This window comes from Physeter macrocephalus, unplaced genomic scaffold (genome assembly GCF_002837175.3).
Source record: "Physeter macrocephalus isolate SW-GA unplaced genomic scaffold, ASM283717v5 random_478, whole genome shotgun sequence".
NCBI lineage: Eukaryota > Metazoa > Chordata > Mammalia > Artiodactyla > Physeteridae > Physeter > Physeter macrocephalus.
In genome coordinates this window covers 1-21,997 of record NW_021145764.1, presented here as the reverse complement: position 1 = coordinate 21,997, position 21,997 = coordinate 1, and the positions used below count along the sequence as shown (strand labels likewise).

Here is a 21,997-nt window from a genome sequence, read left to right as displayed (position 1 = left end):
AGACCAGCAGGGCTGTGGCGCCACCTTGTGGCCGCGAGGAGGGACAAGGCCCGCGGCAGCTCCCGAGCCCCCTAAGTAAGGCTAGATCTCCAGCTTCCCATGGGGCAGGGCTGGGGAGTTGGGGGAAACTAGGTGATGGACTCAGTCCCTCCTGTCTGTATCCCCCTTCCCTGATCCCCATGGGGGCATTTGAACTCTGAATCCAGAAAGGAGCCCACTGGGTTGAATCCTCCCATCTCTCTTGTCCCCAGACCCCCCTCCAAAGAGACAGGACAAACAGGTACAAAGCACAGTGTTTACTAAAGGCACAAAGTGGGGAGCCTGGAGGGGAGCTGCTCTTCCAGAAGTGACCCCACTCTAACTTGAACCCAGCGCCTCCTCTTCTGGCCACCCCCGCCCTCACACTACTTGGTGGAGAGCTGTTAGCACCAAAGGGGGGTGGGGGGAGTGCCAGGCTGGAGGACGGGCTTGTTGCCATCAGAGTCCAGAAAGGCAGGCCTGGGCACCCCCTGGACCAGTCACTGCCTCCAAGAAGGAACTTCTGGACCCCTGGTTCCAACGGGTCCTCCTTCATCGGTAGGGGGACCAGGCTCAGAAGGTAAGACCTCATCTTACCTCCAGCACACCCTGTATCCTCCCTCGCCCTCATGATTTCACCTCCGGGAGCCGGGCTGAAGGCCTATTCCTGCCCAGCCCCATCAAGAGGGCTGCCCCTGGGTGGGGGGCTTCCGACCCCACGGACTGCCAAGGACACTAAGCCCAAACAGGGGGCCGACAGGGCGGAGTGAGGCAGGGCAGGGGCTACTTCACACACAAGTACAGGCTGGAGGGTGGGAGGGAGGTGGCCCTGGCTCTCCCACCCCCCAGGCCCACCCCCGTGGCCCAGGTCACAGCACGTCGCCCTCCTCCATGCTGAAGCTGCTCCTGCGGCTGCTGGCTTTGGAGGCCTCGGGGGACATGGTGGAGAAGAGGGGGTCGGAGGCCAGTGGTAGCAGGGAGTCGTCCAGGAGCATGAGGTCCAGATCCTTCTTGGACAGGTTGGGGAACGGGGAGCCATGCTCTGGCCCCAGAGGTTCGGGGTAGCCCGGGGGCCCTTCGTTGCCCCCGCCCCCAAAGCTCAGGCTGTGGCTGAAGTCCAGGTGGTGGAATGGGGACGGTGGCTGGGCTGGCTGGGCTGGCGGGGGCAGCTGGGCCTGGGGGGGCAGAGCCGGCAGTGGCTCAGGGTCGGGGACCTCGGCCCCCAGCAGCAGGGCCTCCCCCGGACCCTCCTCGCTGGGTAGCTCCTGCTTCACCACCTGCTGGGCCAGCTCGGCCATGTTCATGCCTGAGGGCGAGGTGGTGGGGAGGCCATGCACGCGAGCCTGCATCTCCAGCTCCTGCAGGTGTGGCAGACAGAGGATGGAGGCACACACCCGTGGGCACCCGTTGCCTGCCCCCCACCTCCGCTGCAGCCCTTGCCCCTCCCTTTGTGGCACCCAAGACCACAAAATGTCTCAGCTGGGAGGAAGCACAGGGCAGCTGTAGAGTCTAGACCAGTGTTTTTTCAAACTACAAGTCGCAACTCACGAGTGGGTTGGGAAACCACTACAGTGAGCCTTGACCAGCTCTCTATTTTTTAAATTGAAATAGACTTGCCTAGATTAGACTAGATGAGAAACTATCAGAATGCACTGCATCTATTAAGGATGAGGGTTCTTTCATGAAACTTTGATTTTTCACTTTGAGTATGGCTATGTGTGCTAGATTGTAATGTGAATTGTATTATCTACCATAAGAGATAGAAGAATTTTAAGCTGTAGTCTAGCTGCCCTTTGTATAGGTGACCAGCCTCAGGTGCAAAGAGGACAAGAGGCCTTCAACACAGAGCCAGGACTAGGCAGCTCTAGGTGGTAGGATGGACTCTCCCAAGCCTTTCTTCTTTCTCTTGTCCCCTGTGGTGATTCTTAGCATTACCCACCATAAAGTCCCAGCTCTCTGCCTCCCACAGGGGTAGGTTTGCCCTTTCCTGCCCCCTTGACGTTAGGTATAGGCATGTGCTTGCATTGATGGAGGAAATGTGAGCAGAAGGGACAAGTGTCACCATAAGGGTGACACATGGCTTTAAGAGCCAGCTCAAGATGTGCCTGTCCGTCAGCTTGGGTCCCAGAATGAGGGTCTCACGGAACAGGCCCTCCAGCTGACATCTGTTGCTTAAAGCTGCTGGGGATTGTTTGTTACCAAACTATAACATCCTGACTGATACGTCCTCCCTCCCCATGGGCATCATCCCCATGTCTCCAACTTCAGAAGTATAAGCACTGCCCCTGGGGTCAGGACTCAGGCCAGGGGTCAGGAGTCAGAGCTACCCAAGAAGTCCAAGTTCAGGGGCCAGACCTGGATGCGGAGCCAGAGCTGCTTGTTGGTCATCTCCAGGCGCCGAGAGTGGTTCTCCAGCTCCCGGGACTTCTGCAGGTCCTTCTGCATCCTCCGGATGTAATCAACAGAGGCCTTGAGGATGGTGCCCTTGTTCCAGCGCACATCCCTGCAGGCCAGGCAGAATCAGAGGTGCATGCTCAGAGGAGGGGGCAAGTATTTGCCAGGAGCTTAGTGGGTGGAAGTAAAACCCTGTTCGGGGGCTTCCCTGGTGGCGCAGCGGTTGAGAGTCCGCCTGCCGATGCAGGGGACACGGGTTCGTGCCCCGGTCCGGGAGGATCCCACATGCCAAGGAGTGGCTGGGCCCGTGAGCCATGGCCACTGAGCCTGCGCGTCCGGAGCCTGTGCTCCGCAACGGGAGAGGCCACAACAGTGAGGCCCGCGTACCGCAAAAAACAACAAAAAACAACCCTGTTCGGAGCTTATGTCGCCTCTCCCAACTTTGCCTCAAATCCCAGATCCAGCCAACCCCTACTATCTCCATCTGCACAGAACGGGCCTTCCCAGGTAACTATGGTGCCACCACCCACGTCACTAATCCCAGGCACCAAGCAATTCGGAGCAGCCTCCTTCCCCAGGCCTCCCATTCCTGCCACCAAAACCCACACGCACACTCATCCTTGACTCTCACTACTCCTGTCCCTGGACCACCTCTGCACCAGTCCTGTGGCCTTGCCAAACTATCCCCAGCATGACTCCTCCTTCAGGAAGTACCCCTGACCCCACCCTCACTTCTGGGACATCTGCTCCTCTGTCTTGAACCTTCCTTATTTGGGGGAGGGAGGAATCTTCTTTTCCCCAATAGATGATAAGCTCTTTAAGGCAGCAACCAAGGGATTCTCTTCCCATCCCTTCCCCCTGGCAACCAGCAGATAATACCTGTGAGCTGCTGCCCTCCCTTCCCCTCCTCCAGGAAAACCACTCACAAGTCGTTGGCCTTGGGGATCAGCATTCCCAGCTCCTTGATGCGGTCATTGATGTTGAACCTCCGCCTCCTTTCAACTAAAAGTAACACATTCCAGGAGGGGCCATTAGGGGATGAGGACCCCACCTGGGACGAAGGGTCCAGCCCAAGCAGGGATGCCTTAGTCCTTCTGGGAAGTAATGGGTGACCAACCAAATGGGATTTCTGTGGGGGTGAGGGGGTCGGGGGCAGGTCGGACACAGCTAAGGGGGTCAGGCTGTAGCGGGTGAAGCTGCCTGGGGAAGACTCTCTCTCTCCACTGCCCAGAACTCCTTCCCAGACTCCACGCCCTAAAGAAAACAATCTGATAAACTCATTCCCTCTGAAGTGCTGGGAATTTCTTGACTATCTCTTCCCTGGAGCGCCTCTCCCACCCCTTCCTAGAAGGGGCTGATGGGAAGAGGGCTGTGCTGAACCCAGTCACACCAATGCCAGGATTTTAAGGCCTTGGGTAGGGAATCCTTCCTAGAAGCTGTGCAGGTCAGAGTGGCTTTTGAGCCAGCCCAGGTGAGGGGAGGAAGAGGGGCTGGGGAAACTCACTGAGGTTGTGATTGTCTTTCTTCTGTCGCTCCTTGGCCAGGGCCCGGCTCTCAGCATCTGGAGAACAGGAGAGGAGAAAGGAGCTGGGCGGGGAAGGGAAGTGGCAGGACTCGGGAGCTGGGGCGCAGGGAAGCAGCGGGCTGGTACCTGTAAGCTCTCGCTTCTGGGTCAGGTCGGCTGGGCAGGAGCTGCTGGTGACGCCCACCAGGGAGGTGGTGACCTGGGGGTCTCCACTGTACACATTTAGGTGACTGCTGGACAGGGGCAGCTGCAGGGTGAGGTGGGGAAGGGTACCCGATGAGCAGTCCCCTGTCTTCGGGGGGCTCTCCCCAGGGCCCATCGTCCCAGGATTCCCCGGGACACTGGGGGAGGCTGTGCTGGGGTCACCCAGGGCAGAGTCCAGAGCTGAATAAGAGGCAGCCCCTGCCCTCAAGGAGCAACCAGCCAGCGCTGGGAAGCAGCTGGAGAGAGAGGAGATAGTGGGTGAGAGGATTTCCCCCAGGGCCTTTGGAAGCCAAGGGGAGGGGCACCTAATCTATTCTGGAGTTTCTGGAAGGTTTCCAGAGGGCGTGGCGAGGAAGGGCACTCGGCAGGGGGATGGCTGAGCAGGGAAGCGGCCAGGACACAGCATGAGGTCACAAGCACCTCAAGCTGAGAGGAGATAGTGGGTGAGAGGATTTCCCCCAGGGCCTTTGGAAGCCAAGGGGAGGGGCACCTAATCTATTCTGGAGTTTCTGGAAGGTTTCCAGAGGGCGTGGCGAGGAAGGGCACTCGGCAGGGGGATGGCTGAGCAGGGAAGCGGCCAGGACACAGCATGAGGTCACAAGCACCTCAAGCTGAAGGAGCGCAGTGGTGGGGGGGGGATGGGGGGGAGTCAGGGGAGATCCTGCCGGACGCTGGAGGGTAGGTTCCACTTGCAGAGACCCTGGGACTTGGTGATGAGCAGCCATTGGGGGTTTAAACGGGCCCCACAGGGACAGGTTTGAGCTCTGGAAAGATCTTCCCAGTTCCTGCCACACATTCACGCAGAGCAAATCACAGGCCCAGAACCCTGCAGGGTACCCGGGCCCCCACTAAAGGGGCCAGACGCTGTGCCCTCCTCTCTGGCCTCCCATCCCCCGATGCCCCTGCTGGCAGCAGGCTTCCGACCCACTGGCTCCGGCCAACTCCTGATGAGCCCCTGGGCACTGTCACCAGGCCGCGGGGATTGAGGACTGACTCCTTGACTTCCCTCAGCAGCATGGGCTGGGGCCCAAGGGGCAGGAGTGAACAGCTAAGGTTCAGGGATCTCCAAAAAAAGGGAAGGGGACACCTGCAATTGCACCTGCTCAGTGTAAGTACCTGTCCGCCTTGTGCAGAGCTAGCCCCCAATTTCTTGCCTTATCTAATTTTCCCACCAGCCCGTGGGTAGAAGGCATCATCCCCAGGGGCTCAGAACAGTTAAGGGACTTCCCAGAGTCACAGCCAAAGCCAGAATGGAGGCCTCTTGATTCCAAGCCTGACCCCTTCCCACCTGCCCTGTCACCTCTGCCCAGGAAGCCCAGAGAGCATTAACGCTGCCAGGAGGCTGCCGGAGGGAGGGAACCGAACCAGCCTGAAATCACTTGCCCCTTGGAGTGAGGGACACAGGCCTGTGCTTTCTGGGTCCTGGGCTTGGTAGAAGAGGGGGCCCCATATCTCAGAGAAACTCATCAGCTCCAGGCCTTCCTGGGGCCACACTGCTCCCCTCAGCACCAGTGCCTCCTGCCCCACCCCCGACCCAGGAAGCCTTCCCCAGCCGCCTCTCCCCCCAGGCCCCACCATGCACGCAGGCTAAGGTGCACTCAATTCACAGTTCTGCCGGACCCTGGGCCCTCGCCACATGATTTGATGGAGGTGACTCTCATCTCTGTAGGAGATATTCTAGTTCTCTCCAGGCTCACAGCCGCTGTAGGGCCACTGCCCCTCCCTCTGACACACCCACCCCGCCCTGGCCAGCAATACCGTATTGGGAATCTGAGTTTCGGGATTGATGAAGCCCAGGACATCGTCCAGACACATAATGTTGTCGATGACATCAAACTGAAAGGGAAAAGATAGTCCGTATTGGGGGGTGCCTACTCGGAGAAAGGCAGGGGAAAGGAGGCACTGGGACAGCCACTGACCTGAAGGGACCTTGGCGCCCACCTCACCCCATCTGCTCACCTGGGGGGAAGGAAACAGACCCAGAGAGAGGATGAGCTGTCCAGGTCCCCCAGGCCCCACGGCCCAGGCCAGGGCTCTTCCCAAGGAGCCAAGTTGCCCAGGCAGATGGCTTTATATACCTTCTCTCAGGACATGGCTTTGCAGGTGTGCTGGGCATTCCTGTATGAGTCTCCTGTTTCTCCCTAGCAGAGGTTTCCAAAGTAGGGATGTTTCTCCTGGGAGACTGGGGCTCCCAGAGGACAGGGCTGTGTCTCCCCTCAGACCGGGGCTCCCCGAGGGCGGGGCCGCGTCTCCCCTCAGACCCGGGGCTCCCCGAGGGCAGCATCTTGCCTCTGCCATTAGACTAGGAGTCCCAGGAGCACAGCACGTGGCCCCAGCTCTGCTGGTGGCAGGCACCGGCCAGCTCCTCACTCACCTCCCGCTCAGGGTTGGAGCCGATGTGCAGCATGGCCATGGGGCTGTTGGGGGCACTGTTGCCCGCTGAGGACGACAGCACGTGTCCGGCCCGCACGCCCGGGGAGGCGGCTGGCAGGGGCTTTGGGGAGCCCTGAGCAGGGCTGATGTGCGCAGCAAACTTGTTCCCGTAGGTCTCAGACAGGTACTCCCGCACCTTCTGGTCCCGGGACTGCTGCAGGTGGTAGGAGGTGGGGTTCTCCAGGTAGGACTGCACCTGGAGGAGGAGGTAAGGGGCTCAGGGCCGGGGCCCCGAGGACCGGGGCGAAGGGACAGGGTGGAGCAGGCCTTACCTTCAGCACCTCCCCGGGCACAGGTGGCGGAGACTGGAAGTGGACGGGGGTGTTGATGGCGGGGGTGGGCGGCGCCCCCAGCTGCTGCTGCTGCATGTAATGCACGACGGCCTGCTGCTGCATGCGTTCCCGCTGCTCCTCCTGCTGCGCCTGTTCCCGCATGAGCTGCATGCGGAGCCCGATGCGTGACGCCATGGCGGCTGCTGGCTCCCTGCGGACGGGAGGGGACAGTGCTGTGAGGCACGGTCCCCTTCAACGTGCGTGGGGTCTTGGGACTTCCCTGGTGGTCCGGTGGCTAGGACTCTGTGCTTCCGCTGCAGGGGGCCCGGGTTCCATCCCTGGTCAGGGAACTAAGATCCCGCAAGCCACGCCGTGCAGCCCAAAACAAACAAACAAACAAACGAACAAAAAACAAAACAAGAGGGAAGAGATATGGGAACATATGTATATGTATAACTGATTCACTTTGTTGTAAAGCAGAAACTAACACACCATTGTAAAGCAATTATACTCCAATAAAGATGTTAAAAAAATTAATTAAATAAAATTCAAAAATAATCTCTTTAAAAAAAAAAACAAAACAAAGTGCACGGGGTCTTGGGGAAGGGGCCAGGACAAGGGCAACCACGTTTTACAGGAGAGGGGGAGGGATTTGCCCAAGGTCACCAAGCAAGTGGGTGACAGAGACTTAAACCCAAGTCTGCTGGTTCTTGGGCCAGAGATGGAGACTCCCTCCAGGTCAGCCTCCCAGACTTGAAGTCAACCTTGACTCCTTTCTCTCTCTCATGCCACCTGGTAAGCCTCCAGATCTGACCTCAGATACATCCTCCTCTGCCACTGCCTCGCTGCCACCAGTGTGAGCCCAGCCTCTGCTATGCCTTACCTGGCTTCCTGAAGGCGCCTCCTAACGTCAGAATCCCTCCTGCTTGCCCCATGACATTCTACTTGCAACTCGGTAATTAGAGGGGTCCTGTTAAAACCAAAGTTAGATCCTGTCCCTCTTTCGGCTCAGAACTCTCCATGGCTCCTGTTTCACTCAGTGTAAAAGCCAAAGTCCTTACCATGAAAAGCCCTCTATGATCTGTCCCTACCTCATGGCCCCTGTGACCCCATTATCTCCTCTCCTCCTTGTTCCATCTGCTCCAGCCACACCCAATCCCTCAGACATACCAGGCACGTTTCCTACCTCAGGGCCTTTGCACCTGCGCTTCCCTCTGCCTGAGGTGCCCATCCCCCAGACACCACCATGGCTCATTCCTTCACCTCCACCACTCAAGTGGGTCACCTCCTTACAGAGACCTTCCATGACTACCCTATTTAAAACTGCAAACCCCCCACCAGCCCACCCCCCTCACTTTATGCTCCTTCCCAGTTTTGTTTCTCCATGTCACTTATCACCATCTTAAATATTACACATTTTTGCTTAGCTATTTCAATTGAATAGGAATGCAATAGGAATGCAAACTCCCCTGAGGGCAGGCATTTTGTCTGTCTTGCTCACTGCTATGCCTCAGGCCTCTATGAACATGTGCAGGGAATGGTTACTATTTATGAACCAGCACTGGCCATACAGCAGCAAGCCAGCTGCAGTCCCTGAGCTCCTGGCATCTACAGTCCAGTAAATGAGAAAGGCAAGTCCTCAGGCCACTGTAACCCTGCGCAGGGAGGGCCACTGCAGGGCACCTGGTCCTCCCAGGGCCCAGGGAGAGCTTTCCACCACCCAGCACATCAGCCCTGATCTTTGAAGGGTCTCAGGAGGACAGGGGACTAAGGCCTATTTGGGAAGGGGGCAGGACAGGACAGAATGAGTCTTGCAGCTGGTCGCACTCTGTCCCTAGCTCACTGAGTGACCCTGGGCACATCCCTCCCCCTCTCTGAGCCTCCATCTCCCCACCCACAAGATGAAAACGTTGGACTGGGTGATTTCTAAGGTCCTTCCCAGCTGGGATGGGCTAAGACTCTCTGAGAGGTGCAGGGGCCCTGGGGGTGCCCAGATGCCATAAGGTCCTGACAGGGGCTGGAGGGTCCCCTCTCAGCGATATTGCAAGAGGCAGTACAACTTCGTAGTTGAGCAAGTGCTACAAACAGGGCTTGAATCTCAGTTCCGCCACTTCTTTGCTGTGTGACCTTGGGCAAGTCACTTAACTTCTCTGAGCCTCAGCTACCTGACCTGTAAAGAGTTTCAGAAGATTGGTGAGAGCGTTAAATAAAAATAATGTGTCTTCAACAGTGTGCAGCACTTGGTAGGCTGAGTGGGTGAGTGATGGATCAGCACAAGATTGGAGGGTCAGCCACAGCGTAGACCAGAGGCCAGAGCTGTGCCCCAAGGTCCTAAGAATGAGACCAGACCTCTGGGGGTGGCAAAGGAAAGCAGCACAGGCTGACACGTTCTGCCTAATGCCAGACATCAGACTAAGTCAGCATTAGCGGAAGGTACTGGCATATATTCAGTGAAAATCCCCGGATCATGGAAATAATAATAATTTGCATCTATCTGAGCATTTACTGTGTGCTGGGCACTGTTCCAAGCACTTTAACCTCAAACAGCCCCATCTGGTAGCTTTGGTTATTATTCTCCTTCTACAGATAAGGAGAAACAGAAGCACAGGGAGGTTAGGTCTCCGACAGTGGGGACCCAATCCCACATTCTGGCTCCCCGGCTCATGGTGGATGAGGGTGAAGGGTCTTCAGACCATCATGTCTCCATGTAGAGCTGGGAAGGCGTTTGTCCCAGGTTGCACATCTGGTTGATCCAGGGCCACCCAAGCCACCTGACCCCCAAGCCATGGCTCCTTCTAATCACCCTGCATCCTGCCCTACAAAGTGGAGTGGCACTACCCATCTCGAGGGCTGAGTACTCAGTGGCCCTAACCTTACCTCCCTTCCTCCCTCCTCTGTCCCCGTAGGCCAGGAATTTGTGACAAGGCTGCCTCAGCCCCAGGGGTCCCTCTGCCCAGCTCCCTACAGGACAGTTCCCAAGGAGAAAGGAGCAGACGCACCCGTTCCCCCCCCTCCTCTGTCCTGTAGCAGGGACACATCTGCAGCCTCCACCTCTGTCCTGTGCTCCTACAGAGGGGTAGCCTGTCTTTGCCCGCCCTCCCACAACTGCAGCCCTGCAGACCTCACAGGCTCTGACCCCAGCCCAGCTCACTCCCCTCGCAGCTGCACCCCCTGCCCGCTCACAAATGCAGTGAGCCCCTCCCCCTCAGGAACAATCTAACTTCAGTTGGCCCATGGGGGCGGGGGTGGGGTGAGGGTGCAGACACCCAGCCTGGCAGTGCCAGCCGGCACGGGGAGGACTGAGGGAGAACGAGCCCCTTGTTTCTCTCACAAAGGGCTGGGCGCCCATCCTGGGCTGGGCGAGAACATGGGCTCGGCCTGCTCAGCCTCTCACTGCCTGCGCCAGCCTCAGTTTGCTCATTTGTAAAATGGACGCAGGAATCCCTGCCCCACCACCCAGCCGGGGTCTGTGAGAGCCTCCTGGGGGAGGATATTGAATTATGAACCTCAGCTGTCTGTGTATCAAAGAGTGTCAGAAGCCTTAGCCTGTCCCCGGTCCTCTGACAGAAGGTGACTCTCCCAGCCCCCATCGTATTGTCAACGTTTTCACCCCCCTCGCAGAGGTGCTGCTACCCGCAGAGTCCCAGCCCCCTGCCCTGGCTCCCAGCCTGGGTTGCTCTAAGCATGGCCAGGTGGGATGGGTGTGGGGTTAAGGGCGGGAGTTGAGGGGTGAGGGGATCCGAGGGCGGATGGGGTGGTCCAAGAGAGACCCTGGGGGTGTTAACACCCCCCCAACCCCCAAGCACACCTGCTCACTCAAAGCCTAAGGGCCACTCGCAGCCTCCCCCAGTGCCCAGTCTGGTCAGGAAGGGCTGAGGAGGAACACGGGAGATCTAAAATGCCCCAGACCCTCCCCACCGTCTGACGTCAGACCCACCAGGCCTGGAAAGGGTCCACCGTGCATGTATTCAGTAACACCGGGAACTCCAGTGTCCACTACGATGCAGACCCCGGGGCTAGGGTGTTTCCCTGAAGAACCTTCGCCCCTGTCCCCTCCTCCTGAGGGGACCGGGGGTCTGATGATCCAGAGAATTCCTGCCCCTGCCCAGTAGCATGGAAAACATAGCAGGGGCTTAAGTTGCAGCCGAGGCAATGAGAGCTGCCCCCATCTGCACCCTCAGAATCCACGGGCCGCCTCTGCTGAGGTTCCCCCAGAACCTCCCACCTGCCTCTACCTTCCCTAAGCCGTGTCGGGGTTCTAGCTTAGTTGTGACCAAAACGGACTTCACAGTCCAACAGAGGCAGCCAAAGTGCCTGCCCTGCCCATACTGGCTGGGTGACTTTGGGAAAGCCACTTAACCTCTCTGTGCCTTGGTTTCCTCCCAGGTAAAATGGAGCCAATAATGGCACCTGCCTCTTGGGGTCGTTGTGAGGATTCAAGGAGACACAGCGAGTGTGCAGAACGCACCTAACAGCCCTTGGGCGTTCGATAACGGGTGGATCCTGGCTCCCCTCCAAAGCTGTGCCCTCCTCTGGTCAGGGGCCTGAGGTGGTTTCACACCAGCCTCCCTCGTCAGTCATTTACGCCTTAGTATGAACAGGCTGGTCAGAACCTTTTCCAAGGGAAGATGTGGACAGAGGGAGGGGAAAGACAGGGAGAAATCAGTGGACTCCATGAGGAGACGCAAGGAGAAAGAGGGTCCCAGAACAGAAAGGTCTCAGATATAGGAAAGAAGATCTCAGAGATACAGCACTGAGTGGACAAATCAAACTGCAGAATAAAATGTACAGCCGGATCCCACTTAGGCAGGAAATGAGTAAATGTGTAGAAAAGCCTAGAAGAATCAAGATGCTCTTTGAATCCTTGCCATGGGTCAGGGCTGGGCTAGGTGCTTTTCAACTATTAACTCATCTGTTCTTTACAACAACCCCAGGCAGTGACTACTATTATTGCTATCAATTTTCAGGGAGAAACTGAGGCACAGAGAGGTGAAGTCACTGGCCCTAAGTTGCACAGCTGATAAGTAGCAGGAGGGCAATTTGAACAAGGCAGCCTGGTTCACAGCCCCCACGTTATATCCACTCATCTGGGCACCCCCAACACCCAAACTGTTCACTGTGTTACCTCTGGGGAGAGGCAGTAGAGTGGGGAGGGGAAAAGAGGGGTTTTTATCGTTTCTCATTCCACTTTCGAAGCACTTAACTCCTAGGATGTGAAGATGTGTTACTTGTGTGATTCTTTTAAAACAAGGGAAAAGGAAGTAGGGCAGCTTCTAGGGGTCTGTGAGGGGCCCAACCTGCTTCCAATCATGTCCGAAGTTGGGTCCCCCCAGCTCCACCTGGAGTCTGGCCCGAGCCCTGCCCTGCTCAGCGTGATGGTTGTTAAACCAGCTGAGGACCCCCGGTGAGGACACTGAGTGGCCTCTGGGGGCACCGGCCAGGGTCAGAAGCCACATGCCAGCTGGAGCTGGAGGGCCAGGACCGAGGGCCTAACTCAGTTTCCACTACAGCCCTGATACAAGCCTTCAGAGGGGACATGATCTTCATGGAGGGCCCCCCAAAAAGCCCTGAGCCGAGGCAACTCCCTTCGGTGGGGAGTTCAGTGGGGCCTGAACTGCCCTGGGGACTTTTCTGCCTTCCAGATGATCCTTTAAAAATACGAGCAGGAAGCAGAAAATACATAGACGCCATGAGCCAGCAACTCCCTTCCTAAGTATCTGCCCAGCAGAAAAGCATCCATGTGGGCACCAGAGGACACGGACTAGAAAGTTCACAGCAGCGCTATAGATAGTGGCCAAAACTGGACGCCACCCAAATGTCCATCAGCAGGAAGATGGATAAAGAAGTTGTGGTACCTCCATGCCCTGGAATGCTGCTTAGTGTTGGAAGTGAACCAACTATTGCTACACACAACTCAGATGACTCTTGCAGACATAATTAACAGCAAACAAAAGAAGGCAAACACACACACAGCACGATCGATGTACGTACAGTTCAAAAACGGAAGAAATGAATCTTGGCGTGTTAGAAGTTAGGATCCTGGTCACTCTTGCGGGGGGAGTGACAGGGAGGTGGCACAGGACAGCCTGGGGTGGATGTGGGGACTAAGAAAGTTCTGTAATTTGATACCAGTGTTGGTGACACGGGAGTGTCCAGTTTATGAAAATGCATCCAGATGCTCACTCAATAGTTTGTACACTTTTCAGTAGGTGTGTCATACTTTCATTAAAATTTTACGTAAGAATGAGGGCAGACCTTAAAGAATGTAAAAGAAAAGTTGAACAAATTACCCTCTCCCCTCCCCCACCCAAGTGTGGCTACGACTTTTAAATGCCTTTGGTACCAGGCAGCTTCAATGCAACTGCCCGAATGTAGCTTGGTACATCCTCTTTGGAAGAGCAGTTTGGCAATATGTATCAAAGCCTGAAAAAATATCCACTAGCCTGAGGAAGAAATCTCAAATGCAGAAAAGGCTTTTATGCATAAAGATGCCCATTATACTATATAGCAAAAAATAAAAAATAATCTCAATGTCCAGCAATAGGACGGTTAAATTATGTTGTGTTCAGGAATTCCCTGACCATCCAGTGGTTAGGACTCTGCGCTTCCACTGCTAAGGGCCCAGGTTCAGTTCCTGGTAGGGGAACTAAGATCCTGCAAGCCACGCAGTCAAAAAAAAAAAAAAATAATGCTGTGTTCCTCCTCATCAAATGTTGTATTTACAATAAGTAACACAGGGATATGTCAAGTGACAAAAAGTAGGATGCAAAATTGTATATAAAATCTGATCATCATGTACAAACGTGTAGAAAAACCTCTTGGGAGGAAATATACTAAAATATTACTGACTTCTTTGGATGATGTAACCATGAGTGATTTTTTTTCTTTTTACCTTTGCAATGTTGTTCTTTTTCTATAATGAACATGTGCATCTTTCTTTTTTTTAAATTAATTAATTTATTTGTTTGGCTGCGTCGGGTCTTAATCGCGGCGTGTGGGCTTCTCTCTAGCTGTGGCGTGCAGGCTGTAGAGCACGCAGGCTGTTTCCCCGAGGCATGTGGGATCTTAGTTCCCCGACCAGGGATCAAACCCACGTCCCCTGCATTGGAAGGCAGATTCTTGACCACTGGACCACCAGGGAAGTCCCTGTATATCTTTCTAATGAGGAAAAATATTTTATACTAATGCTTATGTAGTACTTACTATGCGCCAGGTATGGTTCAAAGCACCTTATTTAATTATCACAATCACTTCATGACATGAGTACCAGTACTGTCCCCCTCACACACACAGATGAGGAAACAGGCACACAGAGGTTGTCACTTGTCAAAGGTCACAGAGCTAATAAGTGGCGAGGCTGGATGCTGGCTGTCTGGCTCCACCACCCTAGTCCTGGGACTTAAGAGTTTGGCCTTGGTCTTGCACTTGGGACAAGGTAGCCACATTTTATTTTATGGTTTTCCACTGAAGATGCGCCTCTCCCCCCCCGCCCCCCCCATCAAAGTGTTTCAGCAGCTGATCTCTTTCATTCCAGCTCAGGGGGCCAGAGGGTGCCCAGGACGAGGGAATGGTCTGGAATCCCCAAACACAAGCAGAAAAAATTCTGCCCTCCCTCAAAGGGCAGAGATAATTTCCTGTATTCCCAGAAAGAAACATATGTCTGGCGGCTGAAACAACAAAGTGTTGAAGCTCAGAGGCCGGGATGCTTGGTTAAGCCATTTATCACATTCTGCACCTCTGTGGTAGGAAGAAGTTTTCTTCTGACCCAGTCTGTTACAGACTACCAGTTGTGTGGGAGCTGCCTAGTCGTGGCGGAGGGGAAATCAAACCAACCACTAAAGGAAGGCCTCCTGAACAGGTGCTAAGGCTCCCGGAAGCAGGGCGAAGGACCCCGAGACCTCCTGGGTAACCTCTCAGCCTTGGGAAGGGAAGAGAGGGGAAGATTCCAGGTCTGGGGTTTGTTTTATCTGCTCTGAGCCCCCTCTGGCCGAGGACGTGGCAAAGGAAGGCCTGATGAACTAGGGAACGGAACAAGAACGTCCACGCAACCCCGCCTTAGGACAGGGCCGTTCCAAATTACCAAGGCAGTCACGGGTCCCTGCAGGGCTTGGAGGGCATCAGTTGGGCCAAACCCAAAGAGAGCTAAGGGTAGGGAGGTGTCATAAGATCCCCAGGAGCAAGCATGCCCTCCCATAAGATGCTATGGGAACTTGGCATCAGAATGCTTGGGGATGAATCCCAGACTTGGGCCCGACTCAGTGTCTGAGCCTAGCCTCAGCCTTTCCATCACTCAAGTGGGACTTACCAGCTGGGGAACCTCTCCCAGGGAGCTGCTGTGATCTAAGCTGGGACGCTGGGTGATTTCACCTCTGCAAGGGTGGAATCACAGGCAGAAGGGCGATATCACCATTCGGTCACTGGTTACTCTCTCTTCATCCATGCCCACCGGGGGCATCCCTGGGTGAGTCTCCTCTTTCCATTCTTAAATTTCTTTTGAGAAAAGGGTCCCATCCGTTCTCCCATCCATTGACACACGCACACGCACACACACCCCCATAACAAGGCCCCAGGTGGGGGGACAGCACTGCCTAGTGATCACCAGCTTCTGTCTCTCCTTACAGCCTGGCCAGAAGCAGAAAGGCCTTGGCCAGCTTTTCCCAATACCAGGCACCCTCTTTGTTTCCTCTCGAAAAGCCTTGGGTTTTAAAAGATTTTCTTTTCCAAAGCTTGTATATTATACATAATTCACTGCGGTGCTATGGGAGAGGCAGGTGGGGAACAGCGAAACCCAACTCTCTAGGTTCTAAAGAGATCAGGAGCGGGCAGAGCACTTAGCACGGGGCTCAGAGCTGGAGACACTTAGTCATGTGCGTCGTTATTATCTTAGCTGATCCGTGGTTCCTCAGGGGTCATGAAAGGCAACAGTGGGCTCTCCGGATGCTTCCAACATTGAAAAAAAGCAACTGGGATTCACACTTGCCCCGGTAAGTGTGCACCACAGGACGCTGCAGAAGGCCGGGGGCGGGGGGAGTACAGGCAGGGGCTTGTTTTAGACAAGCCTGAACACAGGCAGGAGGTGGGGAGGAGGGAGAGGAAGGAGAGGGGAGACGAAGGCCAGCCGCAGGAGCTCCCGGCCTGCTGAGTGGCCTCCAGGGCCCAGAGCTCAGGCCCATCAGCCCGAGGACCCGGCTCACATCCCACAGGAAAGGGTGGGAGTTGGCACCTCCCGGCTGGCCCGGGGCAAGGCAAGGCAATCGTGCGGCAAGGGGGGCAGCTTCAAAGGCAATCCCAGACCAGAGAGGTGCCTGTCTTGTCCCATAGGGATCAGCTGGACCCTGGCATAAGGCCTGTCCCAGGAGGACTGCCACTGGGCTTTGAAGGATGGTGGGCCAGGGGGACATGTGGCTGAGGGAAGCATGGAGGGAGAAACCAGAAAGGTCCTGGGAGATGTCCATCCTGGGATACGCATAGACTCAGCCCAGCCACACATGCAGACTCTCTGCTGTCTGTCTGTTTCTGTCTCTCACACACAGATACACACATTGCAGAATCCCTCACCCTGCCGCTCAGTGGGCAGCCACCTCTCTCCTACGTTAGAGTAGGGCAAAGGGGCTGAAACGCCCTTCTTCCCCTTCTCCCCTGCACCCCCAATCCTGGACATCCCATCCCTTGAACAGCCTGCCTGTGGCCACACTACTTTGTTCTCCAGTTGTTTCCTGGTCACCTCCAGTCTCCCCAGCTACAAGGAAGCTCCCAGAGAAATCAGCTTTCTTCTTTAGAACCTCCACCCGATCCTAGCCGGCAGACTTCCCAGAACAAGGCTCAGGGCCCTGGGAGGCTGCCCATCCAACCACCCATCACGTGCTCAATTACCACCTGTTCACTCATTCAGCAGACACTCCAAGTCCCCACGATGGACCAGGCACTGCACTCAGCACATGACCTATATCAGATCTCACCTGTCCCCCACAAACACTTCATGGGACAAACAGAACTTCTGCAAATGAGAAAATCAAGACTCAGAAAGGTTAAGGGCCCTGTGCAAGGCCACACTGCAAGAGCATAGTGAAGCGTTCCTGGCCAGCCCAGGTCTCCCTCAGGTGTGCGACCACCACCAGCTCCAGTCCCATGAGGTAACCAGGGGCCCACAGGGAAGATCCCTGTAGATAGATGGATTATTGTTCCCGTAAACTCCCAGCCCCGCCTCACTCCCTCACCCCGTGTTGCCCTCAGTGAACCCTCCAGAGGGTCCCAGAGAGGCCTGCACACCCCTTAGCCCTCCTGGATGCCCCAGAACACAGGCCAGGCCCCGCCCACCTGCAGGCTGTCTTCTTGCTGAACAGCCAAGACAATCCATGCCCAGGGCTCAGGAGACCATATAGCTGGATCTCACTGAGGCGGTAACGTGGCCACACGAGGGCCTCAGGGGGAAATTATATCAAACTGGCTGGACAGAAATGCGATTACATGGACCGGAGATCTGGCACTGGACGGCAGCAGAGCTGTCTGTGCAGAGGGAGGGGCAGGGCGGGGAGTACAGCCCACAGATGGCACCCCAGACAGGAAAGGGGCCTGAAGAGCAAGGGGAGGATTTCCAGACGGGTCTCCAAGGGCTTCAAGCCCCATGTGACCTCCCCCGCCCACCCCAGCCCACCTGATCCCATCCCCCTGCTGAGGGAAGATCAGCTAAGTTTTGGTGGATGCTAGGTCAGCCCATAAGGTCACCGATACCCCCGCCAGGGAAGATGAGTCTCAAGACTCCGCCTGATTGGTCACTGTGTGCCATCATGGATTTGGGACCGGGGAGTTTGGACCCTCTGGAATGAGTCTGTTCTGAAAGGGCAGAGTGGGATCGAAAAACCGCGTTTGGCTGTCCCACCACCCAGCTGTCTGACCTCAGACACGTCCTGTCCCCTCTCCCAGTTGGACCCCTGGTTGATCATGTGAGGAGGCTGGAAGGGCCGTGGTGGCCCCCTTCCTGCTCTGTCCAGGAAGGTTCAGGGTTCGGGCAGCATGCATGGGTCTGGGGCCGGGTGCCCGGGGAGCCAGCCTACAGGTCTGTGACAGGGAGAGCCGGGTGCTGCTTTCCAACACTCAGGAACTCCCTCTCCAGAGCTGTGGCAGCATAGGAGACCCAGCCTTCGATCGTCCATCTCCTCAGAAGAGGAGGATGCAGCCCAGGAGCAGCGAGGAGCGGGCAGCCGGCACACGGAGAGGCTTCTGGCTCCCAAACCTGAGCTCCAAACCCAGGTCTCCCTGCCCCAGGCCGGGCGCCTGGCTCCTAACCCCCGCCCTTGGGGGCTTCCTCTGCTTCCTCCCCGCTTCGAAGGCCTCTCCAATCTCCGCTTGTCCACTGCAATGAACTCCTACTGCTTGGCTTCCTTTTTAAGAATTTAATCTGCCTCTGAGGATTTCAAAAACAACCTCTTTAAAACTGAAGTATCCAGGCTTTGCCTAATAAAAGAAGGCTTTGGAAGACTGCAGGGGAAAAAGAAGGAAGAAAAACACCTATGAGCCCTGACAACTGCATTACATTCGCAGAAGGTGGCCTACGGTCTCTGGGAACAAACCAGCGGGCGTTTGTTACTACTGGCACTGAGCGATTCCTATGCGCCAGGCACAATTCTGAGTTGATACATGTTACTGATGTAATCCTCCAAGCACATACTACTGGGGAAGTAGTAATATATCCCCCATTTCACAGGGGGACAACTGAGGCAGAGAGGCTGACAACTTGGCCAAGGCTGCACGCTGGCAGGCAGTGGAGCTGGGGGGCCTGGTCTGCGGGTCTGCATACCCAACCTCCGCAGACACAGGTGAGTGCACAGGGGCACGGCAGCAGGCTGGATGCCCAGGCGGGGAGTCAGTCCAGAAAGGGCCTGAGGAGGCAGGTAGGGAATCGTAAGCCCATCAGCGGAGGGGCCCTGGGCTAGGCAGGTGGGGTTGGATGTTGTTCCCTGCAGTTGCGGTCCCACCCCTCACCCACCCGCCTTGGCTCCATCTCAGCCTTCTGAGTCCGCTCCCCGGAAGATGGCTGGGTTTAGTGGAATGCTCATATGCTCTGCACCTGACAGACCAGAGTTCAAGTCTGGTTTTGCCACTTTCCAGCTGTGTGACCTGGGACAGGTACTCAATCTCTCAGAGCCTCAGTTTCCCCATCTGTAAAACAGGATGGCAGTAATGCCACCTCCTTCAGAATAGGTGAGGGGATCAAAGGAGCCGAAGTGCGTGAGGAGCCCGGCACCTAGGGGGTGGCCCCTGAGGGTTAGTTCCCTGGCCGGATGAGCAGAGTCCATCTGGCTGGAGTTTGGATGGAAGAGGGCCATTTAAGACTCCACCACTCAAAGCAAGATCCACAGGCATCACATCCCCAAGAGCTGGTTAGAAATGCAGGCTCTCAGGCCCCAGCCGAGACCTACTGAGTCAGAATCTGCACTTTAACATGGACTCCTAGGAGATCTGTGGGCACGTTAAAGTCACTTTACTTGCCGCTTCCTGGGAGCTTGATCACCTGCTGGTTCCAAGTGTGACAGGTGGGAGGGGAGAGCTGGGAGGTGGAGAGAGATCCTTTAAGGGACAGGCACAGGCCTTCTGAGCCCCACAGTGAACCTGAGCAAACAACCCAAACTCTCAGGCAGGCCCAGGAGCCAAGGTAGAGGCGGGAATGCAGGGCTCCAAGCCGTCTCTGGACTCGGGCTTACTCGGTGCTGGGGCTCTGGCTCCGGCAGGAGGGGAAACAGTCTGCGGGAACTGACTGGAAGCTGATATGGTTCCCAGCGGGAAAGCAACCCAGACAGGCCGTGCGAGACACACCTACTCAACACCTACTCACACACGCTCACAGCATCTCCTACACACACACACACACACACAAACACACACACACACACCACCCCAGGACTCGGCTGCCCAGAGAACAGCTCCAGCAGAGAGCAGACAACCTCGAGGACAGGCTGTGCCTGCATGCTGTGCGTGAGGCATGGGAGACGCTGGGGCCCCTGCAGCGGGCCTGGGAGACCACTCTTCCCCCAGCACGGCTCTGCCCCTCCCCGCCCCGCCTAAGCCCCAAACCCAGCTGAGTGACGAGAAACCCAAGTCCTGCTCACCTGAGCTTAAGAGGGACCCACATTCTAATTGGTCACCTGCAACGTGCCTGCTGACAGTCCCCCGCCCCAGTGCATGAAACCCACCACCCCAGGTTGCTGGGGGGTAAATAGCCGGCTGGAGCGCTGACCTCAGGGCCCCCCCTGAGAGGCGGCAACACACTGCGGATGGAGGCTGCACCCATCTCCCACGCACACAATCACGCGAGCAATAGCAAAGCCCACCCTCTCCCTGACCACACAGCTTCGGGAGCGGCAGGGACACCCATCCCCCCAGCCCACGGGTGGGTAACACTCTCACCTATACACCCTCATCTTCAGCTCAGAAACACACACCCACTGACCTCTGTCACCTCCGCGGGCTGGACGGTCAGGGGCCCCCAGGCTCACACGGGCTCCAAAGAAATCCTAAAATGTGGGGCCTCAAGCAGGCCTAGGTGCCCACCCAAGAAAGAACCATTGACTAGGGGGTCAGTGGGGGCTGCTGCAGGATGCGTGATGTCATGGGTTCTGGAAAGGCCCTTGGCCCCAAAATATCTCCCCTTTGGGTCTGGAAATCCCTCCCAAACCTGTAAGCGTCACTGCCAGGAGAGGCTCCCACCTGAAGCCCTTGTCAGCTCACAGCCCTGGGAGAGGCGGCTGACAGCTGGCCTGAGAGCGGCGGAGGCGGGGCAGGGGGAGGGTGCGTGCCAGACGGGCAGTGCTAAAAGCCACCAACCATCCTTTACCCGGTCTGCAAGCTGCCACCAGGAGGGGGCACCCTGCCCTCCCAACACCCCAGAAGGCCGGTTCCAGAGAAGCCAGCACATCTTGGCCAGGGAGGAAAGGTCCAGCAAGCGGAGGAGCTTTAAGCAACACACACCCCCCCCCACCGACATATGTGCCAGGGGACATCAAGTCTCACCCCAACAGTCCCCTCGAGGAAGGCAAAGAGCTGGTGATGAGGAGGTGGGGGGAGCCCTGAGTGATGAGCGCTGTGGGACAGAAGGGGGAATTAACCAGGTTCCAAAATAGCACTGCTGGTTCTGCCTCGCTTCACCCTGCGCAATGTCTGGCAGCTTCTGCTTTCGGTCTGACTCATGCCCGGTGGGGGCAGGACAGGGCGGCCAGACCAGGCAGGGGCCACTGGACAATCAAACAGTTCTCCCCTTGCTATCCGCACCAACCCAGTGGCTGGGCCTCCTCCCCAGACCCACCCCGGCGTGAGCTGGACTTCTGGGAATGGTCAGTTGGGGCACAAAATCCAGGGGTCCCTTGCCTGGGTCCTTGCCTAGCCCTCGCTCAGCCCAGGACTTCCCCAATGGCAGCTGCCCCAGACCCAGAGCTCAGCTTCTCTGTTGCCCTGCCCAGGTACCCGGCTGACACCTCTACCCCATCTCCCTCTGGAAGCCAGAGGAGACCTCTCCCCCCAACAAAAGAAATGACCTTGTACAGCAATGTCCCCCCACCCCAGGCACCTGGAGTGAGGGAGCCGCCTCCACCGGCCCCATCCAGCCCCCCCAACACACACAGGTATGAGATGAACCCTATGGTGGTCTCACTCTCAAAACGCACACAGCGGCCCACCCACCCCTTTTGCTGTCCTGAAACGCCACAAGAAGCGCTTGCCCTTTGCCGGGCAGGGAGAGGAGCCCAGTGCCCTGGCTTTTGTGGGTGTTGGGTGGGGGAGGAGCGTCACCCTGCTCTCCCCACTCACCGTCTCGCCCGACCTGTGTCCTTCTGTCTCCCCCGCTTCCCCCATGGGGGTGAGACTCGGGCAGCCGACCTGCAGCTGAAACTTCTCCTCCTCCCCTGATCAAAGATGCTTAAGCTCCAACCTGAGACAAACCGAAAGCCTCATCGTAAATGCTCCTTTTCTGACCCCGCGCGAATGTCTCCGATGTCCTCCCAGCCCTCACACTGACACGCCTGCCCCGAATAAGTACAGCCATCTTTCTATCCAAGTGGGGCAGGTACACGATCGACGTTCGCCCTGCCAGCGCTGGCCCTGCCCACGGGGTGGGAAACAGATGCCACGGGTAAGTAGGGGGAGAATGTCAAAGGGAATG

The 21,997-nt window shown here is 56.7% G+C and overlaps 1 protein-coding gene across 4 annotated transcripts; it reads right to left on the bottom strand.

The window, feature by feature from the left end:
* Positions 1-262: 262 nt before the first annotated feature.
* TFEB (transcription factor EB) lies at positions 263-21,910 on the bottom strand. Of its 4 annotated transcripts, XM_028485602.2 has the most exons (10): positions 21,646-21,780; positions 7,730-7,816; positions 6,847-7,057; positions 6,516-6,770; positions 5,900-5,977; positions 4,064-4,184; positions 3,917-3,973; positions 3,339-3,414; positions 2,374-2,521; positions 263-1,376 (listed from the first exon to the last, which is right to left on the bottom strand). In XM_028485602.2, exons 3-10 carry the CDS (start codon positions 7,039-7,041, stop codon positions 888-890), a joined length of 1,419 nt encoding a protein of 472 aa, XP_028341403.1. In that variant the 5' UTR covers positions 7,042-7,057; positions 7,730-7,816; positions 21,646-21,780; the 3' UTR covers positions 263-887. The 4 variants fall into 4 exon arrangements, with proteins under 4 accessions (XP_028341403.1, XP_028341401.1, XP_028341404.1 ...); XM_028485600.2 differs by lacking the exon at positions 7,730-7,816 and having other exon boundaries at positions 21,646-21,910; XM_028485603.2 differs by lacking the exons at positions 7,730-7,816; positions 21,646-21,780 and adding an exon at positions 20,854-20,875.
* Between the last annotated feature and the right edge of the window lie 87 nt (positions 21,911-21,997).